At 38.4% G+C, this 26,940-nt stretch overlaps 1 protein-coding gene across 1 annotated transcript in view; it reads left to right on the top strand.

Moving 5' to 3' along the window:
* The window catches only part of LOC134823333 (ras-related protein O-RAL-like), a 15,144-nt gene extending 11,358 nt beyond the window's left edge, over positions 1-3,786 (top strand). The window contains exons 6-7 of the mRNA XM_063834761.1: positions 1,881-1,970; positions 2,251-3,786. Of these exons, the coding sequence (XP_063690831.1) occupies positions 1,881-1,970; positions 2,251-2,373 (213 nt within the window). The 3' untranslated portion in view covers positions 2,374-3,786. The remainder of the gene's footprint in view (positions 1-1,880; positions 1,971-2,250) is intronic.
* The last annotated feature ends 23,154 nt before the right edge of the window (positions 3,787-26,940 follow it).

The following is a 26,940-nucleotide window of genomic DNA, read 5'->3' as shown; positions in this document are numbered from 1 at the left end:
CAAAGTAAGTATGGACAAGGTAAGTATGGACAAGGTTGTTAGTATAGACAAGGTAAGTATGGACAAGGTAAGTATGGACAAGGTTGTTAGTATAGACAAGGTAAGTATGGACAAGGTAAGTATGGACAAGGTTGTAAGTATGGATAAGGTAAGTATGGACAAAGTAAGTATGGACAAGGTTGTTAGTATGGACAAGGTTGTAAGTATGGATAAGGTTAGTATGGACAAAGTAAGTATGGACAAGGTTGTTAGTATAGACAAGGTAAGTATGGACAAGGTAAGTATGGACAAGGTTGTAAGTATGGATAAGGTTAGTATAGACAAGGTTGTAAGTATGGACAAGGTTGTTAGTATAGACAAGGTAAGTATGGAAAGTGCTGTAAGTACGGGGTTTAGGCGTGTGCTGACTGGCTGTTGTAAACGTGAACCCCTACAAGACACTATACTACCAACAGTTTGATAATTGTTTTGTGCACATTATTCGTTACATTCCATTCTCTTTACGTTTTCACTGTGGGTCACAATGTCACACTGCATGTGACATCAGCACTTCTCTGATTTGTCTCGTGATATCAGCACTTCCCTGACTTGTCACGTGACATCAGCACTTCCCTGACTTGTCACGTGATATCAGCACTTCCCTGACTTGTCACGTGATATCAGCACTTCCCTGACTTGTCACGTGATATCAGCACTTCCCTGACTTGTCACGTGACATCAGCACTTCCCTGACTTGTCACGTGACATCAGCACTTCCCTGACTTGTCACGTGACATCAGCACTTCCCTGACTTGTCACGTGACATCAGCACTTCCCTGACTTATCACGTGACATCAGCACTTCTCTGACTTGTTGGTAAATAACGTCTCCTTCACTCAGCTGTGGTCACTAAAATTAGCTTCCAAACGACGAGCCAGTTAACACTCATCACTCACACTTTCTCAGCAAACACGCACAATTAACAAATAATACACAGTAAAAGGTACGCTGCTAAAAAGTAAGCATTTAGTAGGTAATAATGTCAGTCAGTGCGTCTCTCTAAAAAGGTAGGATGCTCTGAATAAACCTGCTACCTTCCAAGAATCTTTACTTTTCCTAACTACACTCATTATGCTATATCCTTTAAAAACCCTGTGTTCAGTAAAGTGTTAAGTGTTGAGTACACGATGTGGCTGTATTCCCGGTGACTCTGGTTCAATAGCACGACATTATACCATTTGTCTGAACAGACGGCGCGGCCTATGGTTTACCGTCACAATCCTGTTTAGCTACATGGACTGTCAAAAATAATGAGATTTTACGATATCATTTCTAAACGTTAATGAATGATTAAAATGAAGGATTATTCGTGAATGAAATAGGAAACTCCGAGCTACAGTATTATTGTTAGGGTTTTAAAGGGGATAGAAGTTAATGGAGTGTGTATCCCCATGCTCGGTCAATAAAACTTTAATATCCAAATTATACACTAGTTACTTAATTAGCAGCAATTTCGACAGGTAAAATATAGTACTTGTTTTATTTTGGAACAGACATAAACCTTTAATCATCCCATTAACCGAGAACAGAAGGTGTGAACTAGCCAGAAAATGAACGATCAAGTTAAACAAAAAGTAATTTCATTTCTTTACGATTATAACAATTGTAACGGAATAATATTGGGTACCATAATCATGTCAAATAATCTGCAGGAAGAAATTTGTAAATTACAATCACTGTGCATGTGGATATGCTATCTTATAGTTTCGATTATTTTTCACGAGAAATCGCCAAGTTGCAATGAGTTTTATTGAAAGTCGGGGGAGATGGAGAAGTGGGAATCCTTTAAAGAAACTGTTTTCTCCTGACCCTCCTCCATCATCACTTCATATTTTGTACAGGAGGACGCGGAACGGTTTGCGGAGTCCCTTGGAGTGAAATATATGGAGACATCTGCCAAGAACAATGAGAATATTTCTGAAGCTTTCCAGGTGGGTAATTATAACTAATGATGTAATATTTATTTATCTCATGTGATTGATTATAAGGTAAAATAAGCTGCTCCAGAATTCTAAGTGGTCATTTTATTTTACCATAATAGCTCATTTATACCGTAAAGTTGCAACCATTTGATTCGTTAGTTTATGAAGTTATTATTCTAGGCTCATATTTGGAGGTTACTTATCTGTGAAATTTATAAATAATTATAAATTAGGTTTTTGGTGAAAATCATGCTATTCAAGTGCCTCCTTATCAATCTTTCTGTTTCAGTTTTTAATTGGAATGTTGGTGGAATCCCGTTCTGCAGAGACAGCACCGATTGAAAACAATACAGGAAAAAAGAAGAAGAAGAAAAACCAGGGCATTAAACGATTCTTGTGTGGACTCGCTTGATTACAAAATGAGATGATAAATAGACATCCTGTCTCAATTAGTTAATTGATCAATTAATTAATTAATAATTAATTAGGTAGAGTAACCGCACTCTGCTTAGATTCTGAATTGTAATTGAGGATAACATTTTTTGTACCCATTGAATGTTCCTGATGAATTATACGCTATTTTATAACGAATTTACGATAATTACTCGGTTGGAATAAACGAGCATCAAGTTTGTCCAAAATTGTAGATAATCTGATACTCCTTAACTTGGCTCTTGTGTGTACTGGCTATCCAAACAACTGGACCATCAGGAACATTTTTTACATACCTATAAAACTATTATAGATCATGTATTTTCAGCGAAAAATCAAGGTTTGTGCATTTCTTCCTCGCATAAACATATGTACACGCAAATTCCTCTAAATTCCTCTAAATTCCTCTAGTCACTAGGCGTTAGGTGTTTCCGTTGTGTTCTAGGTGATAATGATATGGAAATGTTCGTAGTCTTACAGAACGGAAATGAATAAGCAATAACATTGTAACAATTATATAATATGTGGGGAATTTTGTGGTATTTTGGGGAATGCCTTAATGGATTTTGGAAAATCCCTATAATTTAGAGTCCCACATATTACCACAAAATACCACAAAATTCCCCTTGGCTTCCCCCTATGTGGTATCAATAATTCCTAGCTTTTTTAGAACGGATAAACTAATATCCTAATTTTCTACAGCTTTAATGGCAGCCAACTATATAAATAGCAACGTAGTTTCATGTTTAATATATAATATACATATATAGTTACAATAATTCGATTTTGTTGTTTTTTTTTCTTAACTCTATTCTGCGTTTTTATCCCCCAATGTGTTATTATCGTTAACTGGTTTATATATTTTTTTCAAATATATGTTGAAATCATTAAAATCGAGTATTCTATTTTAAACATATTACTAAAGTAATGGAAACGATGTTATAAGTTTTAATAATAACATATTTTAATTTGTATTATCACGGAATGTGTCCCTATTTGTGGAATATGCATGAAAATGATAAAATTTGGGTGAAATATAATTGCATCTTGGACCATATTGTCATGGTTAATGATTTATAAATTTCATCTAAGAATGCTTTGAAATGCACAGTTCTTTGTTTCGTGAAATAATTGTACTTCTTTTTGGACTATTAGGCTTTACATTATCTCAGCTTAATTTTGACCGATTCGTGAACAACATTTCATTGATTTCTGTAGCAGCATTAAATACGATGAATTTTTAGTTACGATGGCATATGAGTTGTTTTAACACAAGTAACCCCGTTGCTTTGAACAATTTTTTGGTTGAATCTTCCTTAGATGAATAGTATTTTTAGGACATTTATCTACACTAATGATTGTGCTAGGTTTTGTTAAAATTATTCTTATTAAACGATCAGTTTTATTTTGTCAATGGCTGTTAAACAGTCATGAACATGAAGTGGTCACAAGGATGAAGAACATAAAAATAGGTGGTGGATCTGTATCTTACCGTTTTAAAGTGGTTCAGTGTTTGCTATTGATGCTTTTCATACAAACAAGTTAAAACAAATTCTTTATGCCGTGCATCCTGGGTTTGGACAGGATATGCCCGCTTAAAATACTTCCATCGCGTTACACTACATAATTCTCAATAAATGAATTTAATTGTAGTTGTGAAAATAGTTTTTAAAAATGTAATGATTACAGGAGTTGGTATGAAGATCAGCCTATGATATTAGATCGTAAAGTGAACGATCGTTAGACGTTTTAGGGTTTAAACTAAAATTGTGACACAGCTTGCCACCAACCGTTTTAGAGTTGTTCAGTTATCCTTAGTTATCCTTAGTAATTAGTTATCACCAGAATTAATAACAGACCCCTGACAACTACAATTTTAGTTTAAACCCTAAAACATTTTAAGATGGTTTAATTTACAATATAATATTATTGGTTGACCTTCATAGCAGCTATTGAATCATTATATACCAAACACGTACACTAAAGTCTAAACCACTCTAAAACCGTCAGATACAGTCGGGTGCAAGCGGACCACATATGGGGGCAAGCTGATTCGCCATTTTATAAAGTGAGTGGCTAATTAAGTTTAGTCGTTGATAACTCTAGTCAGAATAAAGAAGAATAATACTGGTAATAGCTCAATAATCGGCTAATTACAAGATGGGGGAAGAATCACACTCTACACAAAAATAAACCGAAAGAACACCCTTTCCGTAAAAGTCAAAGGGTCTACTTGTAGTAGTTACGGGGATGGCGCGGTAGTTTTATTGTAGACCACGGCTGTTCAAAAGGGCGATTTTTGCGATTTTAATCAGATAGGATTACCCTAGGATTTATCCTAGCGCGCCCGAGACATCTCGGATTTTATCAATCCTAACGCCGATCCGGTTCCCCCAGGATACCTCTGACGAATTCCTATCGCCGAGCGGCGATAGGATGTGTAAGTTCCGAGAGGCGATAGGATTTGCTCTCGGACCCGATAGGAAATTAAAAACCTATCGGATCCGAGCGCTAATCCTAGCGGAGATAGGATTTAACAATTCCGAGTGCCGATAGGATTTTCTCTCGGACCCGATAGGATACTCAAATCCTATAGGATCCGAGAGCAAATCCGAGAGGCGATAGTATTTTCTATTGATTTCATCTAATATTCGTACGTGCGCAGCTTTATAGTAATGTGGACGCTTTTCAATAACTTTCGACAGGGTAAATTTAACTGCCGTTACCGATCAGTCTAATGTTTTGAATGTGGCAAATAGTTTCAACTCCATATTTTTTGAAAAAGAAATACACATATTTTCTTACTGTTTCTGTACTTTTATTATGTTAATATTAATGTCTAATGTCTATAAGGGGTCTTGTATCTTCTTCATTTCCAGGATGCATTGTGTTGCTGCTTCTTTCACAGCAAGTATGTACCCAGTTAAAGGATCTAGACTAGCTGAAAAAATATGATCAGTAAAAGTGTTAAAGGAGCACCGTAACAGTTGACATACAGACTTCATTATTTTAATATCATGTATCTCCTCCGATGGTTTAATAAAGTGAAAAACTTCAATCATTCATACCATATCGGGGACGGATACGGTTCATCATAGCGTGGAGGGATTCCCCTCCCTGCTCGTTAAATTTTCCCAGTGCAAATCCAAGCAGCCTCATTTGGTCGACTGCGTGGTCTTCCAAAAAGTGAAGTTTAGGGGTGATGGAGTAACCCGCCTTTCTCCATTCAATGAGGAATTTCGTAATCCCCCTTTCGATCATCCCTAAGTCCTCTTCATTCACCCTAAAGAAAATTACTTACTTTGTTTGTATTCATCAAATAGCATAATGGATGGACATCTACTCAACATTACTATTACAAAATCCAGGCTACTTTTGTTGAGATTTAAATCATTTACGCACTTTGAAGTGTTTCCGACATAAGTTGAGATTGGTTTGTAGGACTCAGATATTCTGTTAATTACAGAATGTTTCTTCCTGATATCAGCTACAACATCATCCTGCAGAAACGCCTGGCAAAGAGCAACGTTCCAGAATTTCTCTCGTAGCTCATCCCTTCTCTTCACAAAGTTGTGGGCATCGTTGCCGTTCAAAGTTGTGCCAAAATGTGACTTTGGTTTTACTCCTAAAGAACAAATATGTATGATTAAGTGTTGATGACAATTGCTTTGTGTTAAATAAATAATCTAAGAAGTACACTCAAATCTCTTAAAGTAATGTGAAATAGATCGTACCGATATTGTTACAAGCTCTGTAAAAGTTCTCTCTGAATGGACCAGATGTTATGTTAGCAGGTGTAACAGTCTGACCCTTTCTTATTCGCACAACGTGCGAATAAAAATCGTTCTCTTCGGTTTCAAGAACCCCGTAGTCACTAGCCTTTTCTGTACCATTAGCAATAGCCAAGACTAGAGAATGGTCTATCAATGAAACAAGGTCTCTATCGGCCTTCCAGAGGTCAGTACCAACTTTGAGGTTCTGTGAGAAATATCTTTTGTGTAAATTAGATACAGACATGTCGGGATATTTATCGTCAATTTATAATTACTCACTACTCATGAATAAATATTACTAACCACATGTAGGAAAGGAATAATCAGCCAATGATGAATTGGTAAGTTGTTCATGTCATTGGGAGCCTTGGTTAGCTTTGGCTTATCAATAATATTCTGATATTGAGCCTGTAAATCCCGGTTTAATCCGGTCTCTCTACGATTCTTTTTATAGAGATCCAAGATCCCCTGATAAGTCCGAAATATGCTTTGGCCACGCATGACAACAGGGACTTTAATGTCTTGCGCACTGGCTTGACAGAACGGGCATGGGTACGTCATGTTGGAGGACGTAGACATCCCTAGCAACTGAAATAGTGCTGCTTTAAATTCACAGTGTACTATATCAAAGACGGAGGGTTAACCATTCTTCAATTTTCAAAACATATTTCCCTGCCAAATGATCGAGTAGTTCGCTGTTTATTAGTCACATGATCGAAATACTCATAACTGGATCAGTATATTTACCTGCCATTCAGCTTTTGTATCAGCACAGAAAACGAACTGTAGTTCATGCCCATCTAGACTATATGCTGTCTCATTGTCAAGGAAGCTGTTTACGCAAACCATCATTTTACAGAGGTTATCCTCTGTATCAGGACAGTCTGCGTAAACGAACGGTACGTGTTTCAGACAAGCGTTGCACTTGCTCTGATTTATTATATTCAGTGCAATCTTGGTCGAGGGTGAGCTGTCTGAATCGATGAACAGCTTAACTATACTCCTTGTTTTCTACATTTAGTTTCGTAAAAGCAGCAGTAGAAATGCGTTTTACAGTATCCCCCTGGCCCTCGTCGTTGTCGCTGCTGCTAGAATCAGCCTGAAATATTGAAACCGATGCTATTTCACCGAACATCTCAATACAGCGTATTTCATAGTTATTGACTAATAATGTTTTCGTAGTTATAATTGGCTTGACTTATTACCTGGAAGTTCATCACGGGGACAAAATGGTCTTGGTGTTTTCTTCGTTTAGACTGCTCAGGGTTATTAATAGTCTTTACAGGTCTTTTAATAACAGTCAGACATAACGGCTTGCCCCTCTGGTTCTTTATTTCTACGATGTTTCTGAAATTATTTAGCCACGATAGAATATTCATGCTCAATTCTTTTTCAAATACAATGAAGTTAATTTGTTGGCTTCATGTTATGATCCTTATTAATATTTAAGTAAGTGAATTGACAGATACCGATTGGTGCTGTGGGTTCGTATTCTTTCAATAGCATGGCGGGCAACTTTAAAACAAAGGTCGTCGGGGGGGCTGTTATCGTTCAGGAATTCATATATAGATTTATCCATCCTGGACATTTTCTTGACAATCTAGATAATATTTAAATAATTTGTGGTTCATAGGGTAGACAGGTTTCCAAATTAAGCTGCTGTCTGGTTTCTATTGCTATAATTTCGGGGACACAACAGAAACAATTATGTATGTAAATTTTAATATAAATAATTAACACGGAATTTTAAGAATGTGATCAATATATTGGAATATATACATAAGTCAAAAATGGTCAAAATATCAGTTCAACTTCTGAACATAGCGGCGACTGTGAGGTATCGGCCGTGTCGGGGATCGCAAGCGGCCATCATGTTCTTAGCGTCGAACATCTGTTGGGTGAGTTCTGGAACTGTGAGTGTTCTGTACTGCTGGTGAGTGGGGCGAATCCTGGCATGGGGGAAGGGAACCATGTTGACGTCGAGTTTCCTGAGATCAGCGTTGAGCTGTCCAGGGAATCTGAGGCAGGTGGTGACACCATACATGGTGGCGGAGACGAGACGGTACGGTTGAGCTCTCCGTATGTGGGGGTGGTGAGTTTTAGGGTTCTGAAGCAGATATCGTACAGGGCTTCGTTGTCGATAGCGAAGGGGAGGGTACTACTGAGAAGGCTCTGTTCTGTGAGGGCTCTGTACCTCAGCTGCTCTCTCAGCTGCTCTCTCCGCTGCTGCTTCTTCTCTGAGGAATAAGATAACACGTTATGGTCTTTCAATTTTTGTCACGTGCGAATTACTAGATTGATTGTACAAATATGTGTAACATTGTTTCCTTATTGACTTCAAAGATAAACATACTCCAACATGCGGTACTGTGTTTGAAGCTGCACAATCTGTGCAGCTATCTTGCCCATTCGGGCTGCCCTGCTAGTACGCTCTCGCTTCATGCGGTCGTATCTCCTATTGGAGGATCTGACCCGGTACCTCAGGTCGACCTCCTCTAACTCCATCCAGGAGAACCCTCTGCCGTTGTCCAGCCTGAGGTACCGGGGCAGCACCCTCCCCAGCGTGGAGATCCTCACGCTCTTCTCTTTCGTCATCTCCAGGCTGTACCGAGACAATTGCCGCATCAGCCAACTGTGAAATACATAAATTAGAACTTATGTATTATTTCGTTGATAATATCCGGTTATCCAACTATCAGTATTTATATGAACGACCCCTAGACATCATCAATATAAATATATATATTAATATATCGACCAAATGCAGTGAGCATAATTACTTCACTTACCGCCATATTTCCCTCTCTCGGGTCCTGATGTTGTGGTTCTCTTTAAACGGACTCGGTTTGAGGCCATGAGTGGTTGTCGAAACCCCACAGAAAAATCTGTTTCCTGTGATGGTTCGACAACCACCCATGGCTCCAGCAAGCTCCTCGTTAGTAGACATATTCTATGATAAGAATACAAATTATTGCGGAACAATTCAAACATGCTACAATATGTAGTAGTTCAATTCTAATATAACATATATTAGACAATCCCAATAGGCAATAAGTAAAGTAAAGTAAGTGTAATGTATAATAGTTTGTGAAAGATTGAACGCATTAATATCAACAATTAGCAGACGCAAAAACATTCAATTAAAATGGTCGCTATGATTACGGTTATATATTTGAGCGCTCGATCTTACTCGACGTTTTTTGTAAATCTAAATCGATGGTTCAGATCAGAATTTCATGCGCGCGGCGCTCACGGAAATGGTAAATCCGAGAGCAGAGCGCACGGAATTGTAAAATCCTAGAGCTAGGCTCTCGGATTTTCTTATCCTATCGCCTCTCAAAAATAAAATCCGAGCGCCTAGCTCTCAGGAGCGATCGGACGGCGATCTGAAATGCGATCGGATCACCCTAGGACAGCGAACGTCGTCCAACTAGGAATGGCGTAATCCTATCGGATTAAAATCCACGCTAGAACAGCCGTGAGACATTATGACGCTCGTGGGGCGTCTGAGCGCGCGCAGCGCACGTGCGTACGTACGTATGCAATATGCGTGAGCTAGCTATATAATATAGCTACCGGGTCCGGGACTCTACCGGCGTAAGACTCTAACCCTAACCCGCCGTAGAGTCCGGACCCCATAGCTACCCTGGTGCCTGGCTAGCTATGAGCTAGCTACCCTATAGCTATATATATAATCAAGAGGCTTACATATAATACATAATATAATACTGCCTATGACATACTTAAATTTGAAATTATCATGCGTTTCGATTCTTGTCTATTATTATGCTGTCACCTAGATTTTGATCCTGCAGTCCTGATCGGTGATCATACTTCATATAACTACATAGTTTAGCTAGGCGGGAATCTTTTCATAGAATGCGACGTTTGCAGTCTGCTTTAACTTTTTAGTGTTAAGGCGTGGGGGGGGGGGGGGGGGGCAACCATATTAAAGTATATTAAAGTATATCCCCGGGTCAAAATCGGAAAAAATCCTACATTTTAATATACTTTAATATACCTACAATTAGAAGATTTATATTCTTCGTTAAGATTTACATGATGAACTATATTTTTCACTCAGATTCGCAAGATAAGCCTGTTTTAGGACTAGTACATGAATTTCCATCCAGATTGGTCAAAAATTGGCTGAGCTATGAGCTTTAAAAAATATGCCCATATTTGGGCATACGCTTTTGCCCAAATTCGCTTTTGCCCAAATTCGATAAAATTTCAATATTTTTTAATGAGACTAACTCTATGTGAAAGATATAACTCAGTGTTTGTTGAATATAGTGGATACTAAGTAAAAAGACCTCCATGAACAAAATTGGGAAAATTGCACATAATATCTCTGTTCGGAATACTAGCCAAAATGACTTCATTAAAATTGAAATAACTCCATCAGTTTTCAATATTTTTTCAAGAACTTTTTGGAATCGATTAAGAATTGCATTTCAAGCTTATTTTGGGTAACAATTTTCGATGTACTGCCCAAATTTGACAAAAGGAAGTATGTGACATTTTTGAAGATATGGAGTTTTATATACCGTTGAAAAGCTGGCAATAAGCTCTATCCCACTGGATAAGTGGCATTACATGAAAATGCTTCTATAATGTTGACCCAGGGAAGTATGTGACAGTTTTTAACCTGAATATCCTGATACTTGCTGGTAGATTATCACAAAAGGAAGTATGTGCGCACATACTTCCTTTTGTAAAATTATTTTGCCCATTACTGTGTGTACATACTTCCTTTTTTGTTGGAAATACTTCCTTTTTATGATATTTATTATATTGATCATTGTACTTACTTCCTTTTATGTATTAAAATACACAGGGTAAAATAACTGGATAAATTGTTTTAAAACGGTCGTTTTTGAGGAAAAATGGTCAAAGAAGAGGGAATGGATGAAGTCTCACAAGTTTTTCCTGACAATTTTGGATTAAAAAAACATTATCCCAAGAAAACATTTCAACCTATAAGGTGAAAAAAACGGCCATCACAAACTTGCCATTATCTCGAAAAGTCAAAAATGCACATACTTCCTTTTGTCAAATTTGGGCAGTGTAGGCCTCCAAGGATAGGGATATATTAAAGTATATTGTAGGTATATTAAAGTATATTAAAGTATATTAAAGTATATCCCCGGGTCAAAATCGGGAAAAATCCTACATTTTAATATACTTTAATATGGTTGCCCCCCCCCCCCCCCCAAGGCGTTTTACAAGACCATACCATTCGTCATTTTTAAACTGGGTGTACAGAATGGGTCAATTGTTACGATCATAATATTAAAATAATGTTTGATTTCGAACTGTGGGTCGTAGGATCAGGAGATCATGTATGTCAATAGTTTGACACACGCTGTATACCTCTTTTCGAGGTATACTGTATACACTATACTCAATACTGCAGCTTGTATGTTGTACAGTTTATTGAAATTTGGGAAAGCCAACGTGACGACTGGCAAAGCTTCACAGCAAAAAATGTTATAGCACAAGGTTTGGCTAAGACTACTATCTACCGGATTGTGAAGCAATATGAGAAGGAAGGATCTGTAGCCAGAGCTACACGGTCAGAAAGACGTGCCGCTAAAATGAGACGTGAAAAAATTGCCCAACTTTGAACTTAGACGTTTAGTCGACCACATGACCGGCATCTCTCAGAGGTCCCTGACTGTATACTTATAGTACGATAAGGCTGTACTCAGGGATATATTTCGAGAACGACCAATAAAGATTAAAAATTCGTTGTTTAAAGCGCACCAAAGTGCCCAGATATCTTTAAAAAATAGCAAAACGTGAAGCAAAAATAAATGCAGAAAATTTCGAACGTATAAAAAAATGTATAAAAAAAGGTCAACCCAACTGAATTTCCACAATATTAAATGTAGACCTATATAGGACTTTTTTTGACTTTGGAGTGCTGGCTACTGCACATGTCTATGCCCGGGAAAAGTTCCATTTTTTGTCAATACCCGTTATATTGTATTCTTTGGAAGAATTTCTGCAGGATTGAAATATTCTAGCAATATGATTATGAAATGATAAATCCAGCAAGATTTTGGCTTTGCTATGCCAATTTAGGGTTTAAATGATCAAGTCCTTCAAATTTTGAAAAGATACTTACAGTATAATACTTATACTAATACTAAAAGCCAATACTAATAGATGTGGATACTGGCGGGGAGGTGATAATTGTTTGTTTACATTAATAGTGAGCACATGTTCAGGAGGCTGATGAGGTGATAATTGCTTGTTTTCATTTTAGGGCGAGCACATGTTCAGGAGGCTGAAGAGACGCTTGTAACGCCTTCTTGTTACCCCCCTTTGAGGGCCCCGAATTATTTTCTGAACGAAAGCTCAAAAATGACCGAGAAATCGCCCTTCTTATTAACTCATTTTGAGCGAAGAGCAGAGTACGACAAAACACAGCAGGTAAGCAACTCATTTTGGTGACTGTTCCTCACCTGTACAACGTTGCACGAGAAATCGATTTAAGTTGGTTTTACAAAGAACATGTTGATTCTGCAACGAAAGAACAAGGAGATTGTCTTGTTAACAACTCGAACAGGTTCTATCACAATTTTCAGAGCAGAGCACAATAGCAAAGTCAAAAGAAACGCAAAAGTCAAAAGAAACGCAATAAAGGTAGGTAACCAACACCATGATAGAACAATCGTACTATAAATTCAATTATATTTATTCTGAACGTACGGGCAGCCATGCTCATCACCTCATCAGCCTCCTGAACATGTGCTCGCCCTAAAATGTAAACAAACAATTATCACCTCTCAGCCTCCTGAACATGTGCTCACTATTAATGTAAACAAACAATTATCAATATCACCTCCCCGCCAGTATCCACATCTATATTTTATTCAATATTTTTGTCGCATACAAGCGGGGTAGTAATTATTGTGTTTATTTTCCTTCCTTTCCTATTTAAATGTTCATATTTCCTCATCATCAAATATAAAGTTTTCTTCAAAAATCCTTGAGTCATCGGATACGGTCATTTTACACGAAAAGTTAAGTACACTGAATCGAAACATTTATAACATATAAGTTTTCACGTTTCCTATCCCGATTTCGAAGTCATCTATTTTTTGTTTTTATTTTATTTACAAAATTGTATTACATAGATTTTTGCAAACTTTGAAGGTTATATATTACGTTATTAGTAGTTATTTCACGTTATTGATAGTTGTACAACACATTTATTTTAACAATTCTATGTTGTAGCTATGTAAGAAGTTATGTGAACGTTTCGTCCATGGCAAAGGCGTGTGGCCGAAACATCGACGTGAACATTTTATTTTTTACACTGAGCGGAGACTCTCATTTCGTCCCAAATAATCAAATATCATCGATTCAATCGAGAAAAAACGATGATACCGAGCTGTTGATAGATTATAAAAAGCTGTTGCATTACACGAGTCAAAATGAATTTGAAAAATTATTAGTCATTTCTCAGCAATGTGATAAAGTGGAGTAATTGAGCAATACTCACAAATATAACAAAAATATAAAGAATGCTTCTCACATAAATCATAATCAAGGATGATATGTGATTAATTGTTACCCCATGAAATCTACAAATGCTGTAAACTGTAATACTGGGAAAACATCAGCCATGATTAAGGAAAACATCGGTTATGATTAAGGCGTTCAATTATTCGCTTGATTATGAATCATATGGGATGTACAAGAAGAAAGAAATTGTACCTATTATAATGGCGTTAAGATCACTAAATTTCATTTTTGAAAATGAAACTGATCCAATGTCTGGTTGACCAGACAATTAAGCACATAACTTGAAGTAGAGGGGGGACTGGGGGAGGTGGTGAACGCTTTTTTTCTTAGATTAAGTCGGCTGATCTTCTGGCAGAGGAGCTAATTGTTCGTTTACGTTCGGAATATTTGCCATGACATTTAGTTCAATTTCGTTTGTTGCAACGTTATCAACAGAGTGAGTTAATTTCATCCATACTCTCCAAACAAGAGAGGTCATACTTTTATACAAACCACTGTAAAATATCGGGTTGAGAAGACTGTTGATTGGAATCACAACCAGAGCGAATATTTCAAATGTTTTGGCTGGAGGGGGACTGTTACTGATCCACGAGAAGTGAATGACAGCAGCCATGAAGGACACCCAGCTCACTAACTGGGAGATTATCATGAGAGAAACTTTAAGAGCTAACTGAGTTGTGTTGTCATTATTGTCTGGGCCAACTCGTCGACGAGAACGTTTAGCTTCGATGACAATGATGATGTATGCTACTGAAATTACTATCAGTAAAGTAGATACAGCTATGCAATAGAAGACTTTGTACAATTGATAGCTGTTTTGCATCTTAAAGATGTTATATATACAGAGAGGTGTGTTGCCGTAGTATCCTATATCAATTACATCGAAAATTGTATCATCAGAGGTAATGTTAGCATGTCTGAGATCGGCCAGAATCTTTGAAATGTCTGTCGATGAACTGTTTTCAAAATAATGGCCGTGAATTTTTCGAACATGCTCTATCATGTCAGAACCTTTTTGTGTCGATATGAAAGGGTTTCTTTGAACTGCAACCAGGTTTATGCTTGTCCGGAAGACATTTTGTATCTGATGAACAGGTAAAGTAGGTACAATGGCATGGATCAGGTTCAATAGAGAGACGACAGCAGTAACTATCATAACCTTTCTTTTAGACAGTTCAACAGAGCTCCCCATTGTACATTTAATACATCTCACTATCCCCATGATGCCAATAACAAGCAATGATCCATGAGAAGATAGTGAAAATATAATTCCAAGCATCATACAATGCAAACTTGCACGCCACTCTTCATCAAATTGACAGTAATCACCCTTGAACTGCAACACAATTCCTGCAACCATCATAAGTAACAAATATATTCCCATGAGAAGGTCGTAAAAGCATATTAGAAGCCGTAATAGTGTGTCTATTTGAGCCGCTTTCGAATTTTGACTTGAATGTAAGGTTTTGAGTGCAACAACAATATTTATTATTATGGTGCTAAGTCCTAGAAAACTTGTCAAAACTGTAATGAGTTTAGATTGTACCAGGAATTCTGAAGATGCCAAGCCATCCATGATGCAACCAGCACACTCATCTTTCCCATTTGTGCAATCTCTCCTTTGATCACATACTCTACTTTCGTCAATCCATGAGACAGTTTCATTTGTTGAGCAGTAAAAGCGTCCCGGACAACCAAGCTCATCAGCATTATTCTTGCAATTCATTATACCATCACAGATATCAGATATTGCGTATGATTCCTTGAACGGATCATCCATATTCTCAATTTGACATTGGAATACAAAGTTAAGTGACATTCCAAAATGTATAAAGCCAATATGCTGACAAAATTTCTCCCATTTTTTCAACTCTGTTGTATTCGTACACTGACTACGACAAACTGACTTCGCTTGTCCACCAGAAAGTACAGCGGGACTACGTATATTCAAGTTTTGTAGACAATCGCCCAGCTCACTTGTTACTTTGTGATAATAATTTTCACCTCCGTCAGTGCAATTAATATCGTCTGGATGGCCTGAGCAGTCCAATTCTCTTATTTGTGGTAAATATAAACAGTACTGGGCTCGGGGTAGGCAAAGTCGTTTTATTTGTGGTATCTTGTGACACGACAACTCATATGAATCCTGACAAAGGCACTCATCACTTTGGTCAGCACAGTCAACTATCCCGTCACAAATATTTGCAAAGCTGATACAAGCTATCCCTCCATCTCTCCTTGGACAGTACATGACCTGGTCCTGATAGTATGTTCCTCCGGTCCGGCAGTTGCACTCATCAGTCGAGCATATACTGTAGGAATTACATAATTCACTCGGAAATATTTCACATTGGTAAAGGTCTCCTCCCACTATTGTCAAATCTGATAGTGTGTCATTCACTAGAATCTCACACCAGTCCAGGTAAAAATTAAAATAATCTATTTCAATGGGGCAAATTGTCGACATGTTTTGATCATAGGTTTTATCCAATTCGTCGTCCTTGTGATAAAATCGACTGTCAGTATCGTTATAGTGCATGTAACTCCCAGATGTAATCAGTCTGTGACACAATGAAGGCTTTAAACTAGACCGATCAACAAAGGAAGGGAATAAACTTATTGGGTGTTTATAAAGCGAAACAGATTTTACCGCCTTCTCGTCCATTTCCCTTCCCACTTTTTGATTTTCTCTAGATAAGTGCCCCTTTCCGTCTTCACTTGTATTACAGTTTGAATTTGTTGATGATATGCCGACAGTTTTATTGAGTATTATAACACACAGTAGGATTGCTGACTTGATCTTCTCCATTTGACTACAATCGTGTCTTGCCTGTCAAATGTATGGGTATTAGTGTTGACTGTTGCAGTAGTACTTCTAGTACTACTATCTCACAATGCTGGCAAGCATAACCGTTGCCAATATATTCACAATACTATTTACCTCCAATAATTTTTACGTTTGAGTTAATAAACCATGATGATTATATATGAATTTTACTTGATAGAGTGTTTATCTTAAAGTTAAATGTTTTTACAGGCTCTAATGATGTAGTTTTACGAAGATTTCAAGCCTTACGTTGTGTGTCTCCCTTCGTGTCCAAAAGCATTATACCCCCTATACTATTATATCCCGTTATTGTTTTTCAGGCATTGAGACTCATCGAAAGTAGCTCAGCAGGTAATGGTATACTTAAGTTCAAAACATTTGAATTCAATGTTAAAGATGGCAGGAATAAGAAATAGTTATGTGGAGGTTTTTAAGAAATTTGAGCAAAATACGCGCCAGCATGTTATATAATACGAAATTCGATAAAAACCCAAAATCGCCATATTCAAGTGCCTTAAAAACCATATTAAAATTGAGTTAGAGATCTGAAACTTTGCAGGGCGTGCTAGACTCTAGACGTTGACCAAATCGACTGTAAAAAAATTCCAAGTTTCAGGAGTATCGGGAAGTGGGTTTTCTGGAACCCCTGTTTTACAACAGATTGTCGTGATACAATTGTAATAGATTAAGAAGAACTACCCGAAGGCAGCTGTACTCGGCAATAAAGATTCAATAAACTTCAGCTAATTCGCTTACTACCACCCTTATCCCGAAATACTAGGCATCGACCAGAACACAACCCAAAGAGATTTTTACAGCATGTGATTGATGTAATTAATCGAAACTTATTACAATTCGTAAGCCGTGAATGAATGGGAAAAGCGAGCGACCGATTTAATTCTCGGTATCATTTTGCATTTTTGAGAACGGTCAATCAAATTAATATCACTAACAGGAACCCGTCTACCCTAAAGTGGTGTCAAGACTCGAGAGAATAAAATAATTATTACCTATTTAATTCGCGTTTTTGACACCACTTGGGAGTCCAAATTTTGGGCACTAAAATTCTTATTCCTTGGCCAATTTTTAATTTTTTCATGCTGATTTGAAGGCCATTAAAGCATTTGACCCTGTCAAATAAGTTTCAGTTGTATATTTTTTACGGTTTTTGCGGAAAGTCGCGTTAAAGTTAATGCCCTGGTGTCAGTAAAATGGCACGGATATATCCATATATATTATCGTCTAGCTTTATATATAGTAAGATAATATCCTTTTGTTTGGGAAAAAGAGACACTGGCAGCGGTCCACTCTACCCATGATTATGGGTTTTGGTCAAATTAAGGTGCCTTAAAAACCATGTTAAAATTGAGTTAGAGATCTAAAACTTTGCAGGGCGTCTAGACGTTGACCAAATGTTTCAGGAGTATCGGGAAGTGGGTTTTCTGGAAACCACTTACAACAGATTGTCGTGATTTCCCATTCATTCACGGCTTATAGTTATACGAATTGTAATAGGTTTCGATAAATTACATCGATCACTGTATGCTGTAATATTAATAATCTTTTTGGGTTGCGTTCGGGTCGTTACCTAGTATTTCGGGATAAGGGTGGTAGTTAGTGAATTAGCTGAAGTTAATTGAATCTTTATTGCCGAGTACAGCTATCTTCGGGTATGGTAGTTCTTCTTAATCTATTACATTTGTAATTGTAAATGAATGGGAAAAGCGAGCGACCGATTTCATTCTCGGTATCATTTTGCATTTGAAAACGGTCAATCAAATTAATATCATTTCCTTTTGTTTGGGAAAGAGAGATACTGGCAGCGGTCCACTCTACCCATGATTATGGGTTTTGGTCAAATATCATCTCTTTTTGATTAATGTCAGGGTACTATAAAGTCGAAATATAATGTATAAACTGATATCTTCATTAATAAGGAGGAAGTTTCAACGATTTCGAAATTTTTCCTTCGAAAACATTTCCTTGTGTTTGGGTAAGCATATCGGTCGATCACTGACTGAATTTGCCACTTTATACTCATTCAAGTTGGTATTAAATTTATATATAATGACATTGAACTGTCGTGGTAAAGCAGAATTTGTTCGAAATCACGAATGAGCAAAATTATCACCTTTCGCACGTGCAAACTATGAGCGGACGTTGCGTGCGCATCCAATATTGAATCGCCGTAAATTTTTGCGTGTTGGTGTTTTATATATAGTTTGATAAGCATGCAAAGTTTCAAAGTATTTCAAGTAGAACTGTAATCACCACGGCACACCAAAGTTTACAGAAAATGGTAAAAACAGCAATTTTGAGTGATTTTAGCAATTTTTAATCAATTTGGGCGTGTCCCCACGTGTGCATCTTTTCGATTTTTAACTTTAAAACTAGCCTAATGCACAATTTATACCTATAAGAAGCAGAAATGAGCTCCACAACCCAAGGGATAGCCCAACACCAGAGAATACTAAATCGCAAAATTGAAGTTTTTATAAAATAATTCTTCAAAAAAGCACTAACTTCAATGGCAAATATCTTTATGAAGGAGCAAGGTAGGGAAACTTTCCGGTAGATTTTCAGAATGCTTAAACAATTATCTAACTTCATTATGTCCTCAAATTTTGAATAAAATTACTCTTTAATGGCGTAAAATCGATTTTAAAAGTGATTACTTTGTCAAAAAACAGGTTTTTTAAATGGTTAACTTGATGACGTCATCAAGTGGTAATGACGACGTTAAATTACTTTTTAATATAATGTAAAATAAAGTCTAAACAATTATCTTCAAGACCTGTGGTCCGAGATGGCTGTATCTTTAAAGCTTCTGAATATACGGACACCTGAATATAGCCTATAATTGACTGGCAAAGCGTCTATCCCTGAATATATATGTACTAGTGTAACCCGGCCTTCGGCCGGGATTTCACTGCCGCAGTTAAAAAAGGGTAGGAGTATTAACCCGCTTAGTCAAAATCCGCATTAGGTGAGCAATTTTATTCGGAGTGCCCTCACGTATCCAATAGTATTTAACTTAAATCAAAAAATATAGGTTTATATGAAAGATAAATACTATTAGTCTCAGCCGTTGGGATTCTGAGCCGTCGTTTACACTCCTTCTAGCCTGCCTGTTTTAAAAAATTATCGTCGAATTTTTGATGCAAATAATCAGGAAACATATGTAGATTTGAAATTTATGTCGTACTGGCCTCGTCGAAATTTGAGTGGCACTAAAAGGAATGTGCTCCTCGAGCAGTAGTCGTTTTGTATGTAAATTGATCTGTCCTTCCAGTCAACTTCCTCCCCTCCCAACCAAATGTTTATTAAATTGTTTAATTTGTATCAAAGTCTGAGGCTGGTGCTAACTCTGGCGCAAACTCTGGTGCAAACTTAAATAGTCTCAAACATAAAAGTAAAATATAAATCTCATCCATGCATTTTTAGTTCGGTGATATATATATAAATTTATTTATGATACTCAGCCCAATAGTTACCATAGGCTTTGGAAACAGAAACGAAGCAGGAATTGCAATTCCCCTTTTATCAAATTCTATTTCTGAAAGCCAAGGATCTACACCAGTTCCAGCTTATAGCTCAGTTATGCGGTACAGTAATATGGTACAAAATATGTTCTGCGACGTTAAATCTCAACTGTTTATTGCTACTGTGTTATAAAATTAATGAGATCAGTAACTGGCAAAAAGCAACTGTCACCTCTCATTGTATAATTGTTAAAATATATAATAGTAAATTACTGTTATTTGCTACTGTTCATTGCTACGGTGTTATAGAATTAATGAGAGTAACTGGCAAAAAGCAACTGTCACCTCTCATTGTATAATTGTTAATAAATAATAGTAAATTACTGTTATTTGCTACTGTTTATTGCTACTGTGTTATAAAATTAATGAGAGTAACTGGCAAAAAGCAACTGTCACCCCTCATTCCATGAGCTAAAAGTGCATATAAAGAGAAAAGCTATTTAACCTCGAATACAACGTTAACTGTAACTGCCTGATTTTCGGTTGTGTATTGAAATACAGTATTTTTCAATTGCAGATAAATGTCTTCAAAACATTTACCCCTCGAAAAGCCTACATACAGTTGGCCATGTGAGAACACGGGTTGAGGTAAATACAGTCCTACTTTGTTGAATGTTTGGCCTTGGCTCTTATTGATGGTCATGCAGTACGCCAGGCGGACCGGATACTGGGTCCGTTGGAACTTGAACGGTATTGTTATATCAGACGTGATCAGTTTCACGCGGGGTATCAATACTTGACGTCCTATTGAAGCCTCAGATCCGGATATTATGTCCGCTGCTATGCACCTATCGCCCAAATGCCTAACAATAAGCCTTGTGCCATTACATAGACCGTTCTTGACATCCAAATTCCTTAGAAGCATGATTGGGCACCCAATTTTCAGCTCAAGTTCATGCAAAGGCAAGCCGCTAGGTGTTAGAGAGTGTAGAAACTCAACAGACATGTTATTTACCTCATTACCCTCATCCTCAACATATACATTTGAACTAAAGTACGACCTACTCTGTTCCTCAGGTTTAAATTTAGCTAAAGTGTCCCTGTTAATGACATGTGTATCAACGTTTTTCGGTGTCAATATAATGCTCTTAGATCTATCTACGTTAAAATCAGGATAGATAGCGTCTACTACACCGGATGTTATGTTACATTGATCAGGTATATCGATTTGACTGGGTAAAGCATCGGGGAGGTCCGACCTAAGTTTCCCATCACCTAATTTAATCAACCATTCACAAAACTCACGCTCTCCAGGCCTCGCACGCATGTTCTGTGTCAACTGTAATTGAGTAATGTGCTCCCATAAAGGTGATCTGTTTATACAGTTTTCCAATATTCCAGCAGGCTGTGCTCTAGGGGTAACCGGTAATGTTTGTCGAAAGTCCCCAGCAAAAAGCAAAAGTTTACCTCCAAATGGAACTGTGTTGTTTGTTATGTCCCTGAGCATTAAATCAATAGCTGAGAGAGCATGTTTTGGTATCATGGACGCCTCGTCGATAAAGATTACACTTAAAGATCTTATAAAAGCAGCTTGCTTTGATGAAGGTGTTATATTGCAAGTCGACGTTTCAAGGATTGGGACTGGAAGCTTGAATAAACTGTGGACAGTGCGGCCGAATCTAAGCAGATTACCAGCTATCCCGGTCCAGGCACAAGAGGATACTTTATGGTCCAATGCAAGTGCTTTTGCAATAAGAGTGTTAAAGACAAACGTTTTACCGGTACCACCAGGAGCGTCTATGAAATAGGCACGTACCCTGTCGGAGCTAGGTGCTGAACCATGCAGTGTAAGTTCGTGAATAATTGAATCTACTATAAACCTTTGTTCATCATTAAGTCGACTATACATGGTGTCAAATCTATCAGCCTCAGCAGCAACATCTATATAGTCGTGCTCAGCCTCGTCAAGTGAGGGCAAATCTTCCCAGTTTTCGAGTAAGTCTATATTAAAAGTTGTGACAGAAACACGGTAATTTGCAAGCAGTGAATGATTGATGTCTCTAAGGGCATAATGTACCGCCCTATCAGGAGGTAAATTATGGATATTCACATAGTCCTCATACATCTGTTCCTGGAAGTCATCCCACAGTTCTCTAGGATTACTCGGCTCACAACAGCCTAATATCGTCACAAAAAGCTCTCTTATCTGCCTACACGTAGCTATCCCACACGCTTCCTCCAGTGTTCTCTTCCACTCTGTGTCATCAGTTAACAGACCTCTCTCACGACACACCTCCTCATACGTATCATACCTCACATCATCGTACACTTTCATCTCACGAAACGACCTCGCACCGCGCACATGAAGCAGTAACATTCTCAAGTAAAATTTCTCTCGCTGCCTGGGACCTACACTGTAGATTCTTGCTATCACCGCAGCACCCGACTTCACTCGTTTAATCCACTTCTTGTTTTTCTGGTCCCACCTATAGTGCTTAGGTATCTCATTATACAAATACTGTCGTGCCTCAGGATCTCTCTCATTCAAATCAAACCAAGCTGTCAACTTCGTACTGTGATCTCGCTCCAACACCCCATCAATATCAGCACCCTCTCTAAAAGTGACACTCTGATGGAGGTGTTCGTGTATGTCTAATCTCACAACAGTGTGGCTCTTATCGCACACATCAAATCCACTGAGTCTCCACACACTCTCCGGTGCACTCACGTATCTGGTATCAATGTATTTCTTAATCTCGTCCCGAGAGGTGGGATCTCTTTCAGTTGTCTCAATTCTCGCACAGTCATGACCTTTGTAAACATACTTGAAAATGTACTTAATAGATTTTATGGATGTACAGGCTTCTACGTTGATGTGGGCATTATACTTCAGTGATAAGTAAGGACAGTACGGTACTACGTATCTATTGTCAAGCGGTACACCATTTTTCATCACCATCCTACCGTTGTTTGGGCGTTTATACAATGGGTATCCATTAACATCCATGACCGTTTCCTCTTGGAAATCTTTAGGAAACTTCTTTGTGCATTTACCATTTTCCATACATGATGCGTTAGGTTTCACCAAACCGCAAGGGCCGTGTAGCATACACGAAGTTACTATTTCGTGCAATCGTGGAAATACATTAGGATCAGGAATTTCAGCACTAATCAAGCTATCTAACTCCTCTACTGTTCTAACTTTTGCCTCGTTCACCAACCAAATAAGGATATGCGCATGAGGCAAGCCACGTTTCTGATATTCTATTACATGGATGTTAGCTAATTGTTTACCAAACATTTTCTTAAGATCAACTTTTAATGCTTCTAAGTGTAATTTAAAAACGGCAGCTACTACATCGGGCCTATCCGATGCAGTTAATTTTGGACGATGTGTGTTTCTATTTGGGTCATTGCCAAGGTTATTGTCAATATCAGGGTGCTTAGGGTTACATGTGTAAGTGGTAAAGAAGTCTGGTTTCCCGTATTCAGTCACCATAGCCATCGCATCTTCATAGTTTTGTTTCATATATCGTGGCCCGGCTGTAAAGGACGATGCTAGAATTTTGGGACGGCCAGGCTGCGGTTGTTGGCCGGGGTCAATGTTTTCACTTTCAAGGTGATCCATGAGGCCAAAATATAGGTCAGCACGTAGCTTCGTTTGATTGTCATTAATATATTTCAACCTATTGGCCTCGGTTCTAACCCAACAATCGACACAGTACTGTTGAAAGAGTTTGCGACCAAAATGCAATGGCGAGAAAGGCTCATTTCTGTAAGCAATCCTATACGAATAAAACATCTTTTGTGATACCCTAGCCTTGTCATTTAGTTTCATTTCGGAGTGCCAGCCTTTCTCACCTTTCGGGAACAATATGGGATAGACTAATGGGTCCAAATTAGCATTAAGTGCCGAAATATTTTCTAAATATGTTTCTAACTTAACCGGCAACTGATGTCGTATGACTGTGGAATTTTGGTATGATGTTACGAAATCAGTTTTACTTACAGTCAAAGAACGGCCAGCATAGGTACAAACTATGTACCCGTGAACTTGGTTTACTTCAGTAACTTTTAAACGTGAGCCTACAGGAACGTCCGGATAACTGTCTAATCCCTTAAGCAATCTAACATTACAATTTACTTTTAATTGTAAGTCATGTAATGGAAAACCGGGAGGTGTCATTTCATGAAGCTCATTTAAATTTACGTTCTCAACCGGTTCAGTTAGATAATCTCTACTTCTCATACTATACAGTGGACCACAAATTTTGTGTAATGTATCCGACGATTTAGGATAAACATAAAATTCTTGCTTGCCAGGAACACCGTCCTCCCCTACAAACACAGCCGCTACGTCATTGTGAGTTGGAGCATTGTACCTCCTCCTGTCAGGACCTGCACTAAATCTCATACCAATATTTTTAGGCTCTCTGTTCTCAACTCCCGCGAGTTGCATCTCCTCTTGCTCACGCGTATTGAGGTTCTTGTACGCAGCAGCATACGGGTTGCATAAAGTAAGGTTATTCTGTAATAGCAACATGACATGACGTAACGTACTTTCATTATTATTCAGTCTTGCTTGTAATGCTCCATCGCCTTCAAGGATGTAAATCTGACCGTACCTTCTCGATTCATTAATGGCCTCAGGGTGCAATAAGCCAGATCTATGATAAACAGCACCATGAATCCTAAAGCAGTACGGTCCGTATCCAGGAGGAGGTGTGGTGTTAGCTCCCAAACTTGCAAATCCGAGAGCTGAATTATATCGTCTAATGTATTCAAAAAAGTTACTACTGTTAGGATGATCACCCATTAACAAATATTTCATTTCATCGGGATACGGACAAAGTTTCTGGCAATCTTCAAGTTTAACCCTACCCCTATTACAACATAAGCTAGCATGTACACCACTAAGTTCCTTTTCAAATCTTAAGGCGTTACAGTTGTACGGACAGGGACGATCACGTAGCCCCAATAGAAGTGGTTGAGGAGTTTGGTCTGGCCAAGAGCGTGCAACAGCATCACCAAGTTGTCTCCGGGCTCTGTCTCTTTCAGCAGCAAGGCGTGCCCTATTACGGGCCCTCTCAGCCTCTCTCTCCTCATCAGTCATCTCTGCTCGTGCCTGTGATGTTTGTAATCTGTTGGCCTCATTAGCGGCAGCCAGTTGCTCATCAGTCATCTCTGCTCGTGCCTGTGATGTTCGTAATCTGTTGGCCTCATTGGCGGCAGCCCGTTGCTCATCAGTCATCTCTGCTCGTGCCTGTGATGTTCGTAATCTGTCGGCCTCATAAGCAGCAGCCCGTTGCTCATCAGTCATCTCTGCTCGTGCCTGTGATATCCGTAATCTGTCGGCCTCATTAGCGGCAGCCCGTTGCTCAGGAGTCATCTCTGCTCGTGCCTGTGATTCCCTCAGTCTGGCCACTGTGCGATCCATCTCTATAATCTGCTCCTCTGACATATATAAGCTCCGATGTGTCATAAACTCTTGGATGTTCTCGTCCATGGCTGTTCTGGCTGCATCAGACACATCAGTCAAAGCTTCTAAAACTCTAGCTCGATTACTACTACTCATCATAAATGTGATACGTGGTTCTGGAGTGTGACGCAACCGGTCTTGCTCTCTTCTCTGCTGTGCTTCCTCTACTGCCTCATTAGCTAGTCTGTCACGACGTTGATTACGTCTTCTAGCTGCTGAACTAAAAGTAGTTCTACCACGACGTCTTCTTCCCCTACCCCTGCCGTTATTTTCTGCAGGCATTAGCCTGCAATAAATCTATCAAGCGGCAAAGATAAATTCGTGAAATTGCTAGCGAAACAAATCCAACTGTGAAAATTGTGAAACTACAAACAAATTTCTGCTAGCGGCTGGAGTATTTGCAATCATTGGATAGAATTGATCACGTGAATATTAGGACCACATCGAGTGGCTAAAGAATCTTGAAGAAAGGGGGCAAACTCAATCAACGTATCAAGCAATATTTAGCACCTTTTCAACACACCCCCTTAATAATTACATCACAATATATACAGGTCTGCAGTTCTCCCCTGTCCCCGACTGTGTTCGGCTGGAGTATTTGTAATCATTGCACGTGAATAGTATTCTCACTTAGACTGGATAGTGAATATTGCGGAAATGGGCCGAAACTCAAACTTAACTTCTTTCTCGTGGATAATTAAGTCATTATTAGGCACCACATTCCATGACCATAAGGTCCGTACTCCGTACAGCCTGTACCACGACTATTTCACCTCATCACTCCCGTCTTGAACCGCTTTCCATTTTTGTTTAAATTTATAAGCTCCGCAGCACACACTCATAATAAAGTATGAACTCTTTCTACAGTCCAAACACTCTGAAACAGACCGCAAGCAGTGCCTCCACCCCTAATAATAACTTGCGGGGCTAACCTAATTACCAACGCTACAGTAATGGAAGAGAGAGAGAGCGAAGAGGAAGAAAAAGTGAGCCATTTTAGTGGCTCACTCCATAATGTTGCATTAATGGTACAAAACCATCAATTAAGCCACTTACCACCGGCCGATTTTTAAAAATTTTGCTTATGGGCTTCGTCAGAGTTTTGTCGACACTATACCGAAAAAACCAGTCCCGTAACTCTTACCATTTTTTTTGTATAACCGTTCGGAAATTACACACGAACAGACACACACACACACATTCTGGTGTTATTAAGTTGATATCTGTATGTATATCTGTATATGTCCCGACAATCTGTCGTAAAACAGGGGTTCTAGAAAACCCATTTCCCGATGCTCCTGAAACTTGAAACTTTCTTTGCAGTCGATTTGGTCAACGTCTAGACGCCCTGCAAATTTTCAGATCTCTAACACAATTTTAACATGGTTTTTAAGGCACCTGAATATGGCGATTTTGGGTTTTTTACCGAATTTCGTATAACATGCTG

Source organism: Bolinopsis microptera, chromosome 11 (genome assembly GCF_026151205.1).
Source record: "Bolinopsis microptera isolate Bmic1 chromosome 11, MBARI_Bmic_1.0, whole genome shotgun sequence".
Lineage (NCBI taxonomy): Eukaryota > Metazoa > Ctenophora > Tentaculata > Lobata > Bolinopsidae > Bolinopsis > Bolinopsis microptera.
The sequence above is the reverse complement of the archived record's forward strand: the minus strand, read 5'-3'. Positions and strand labels throughout refer to the sequence as shown.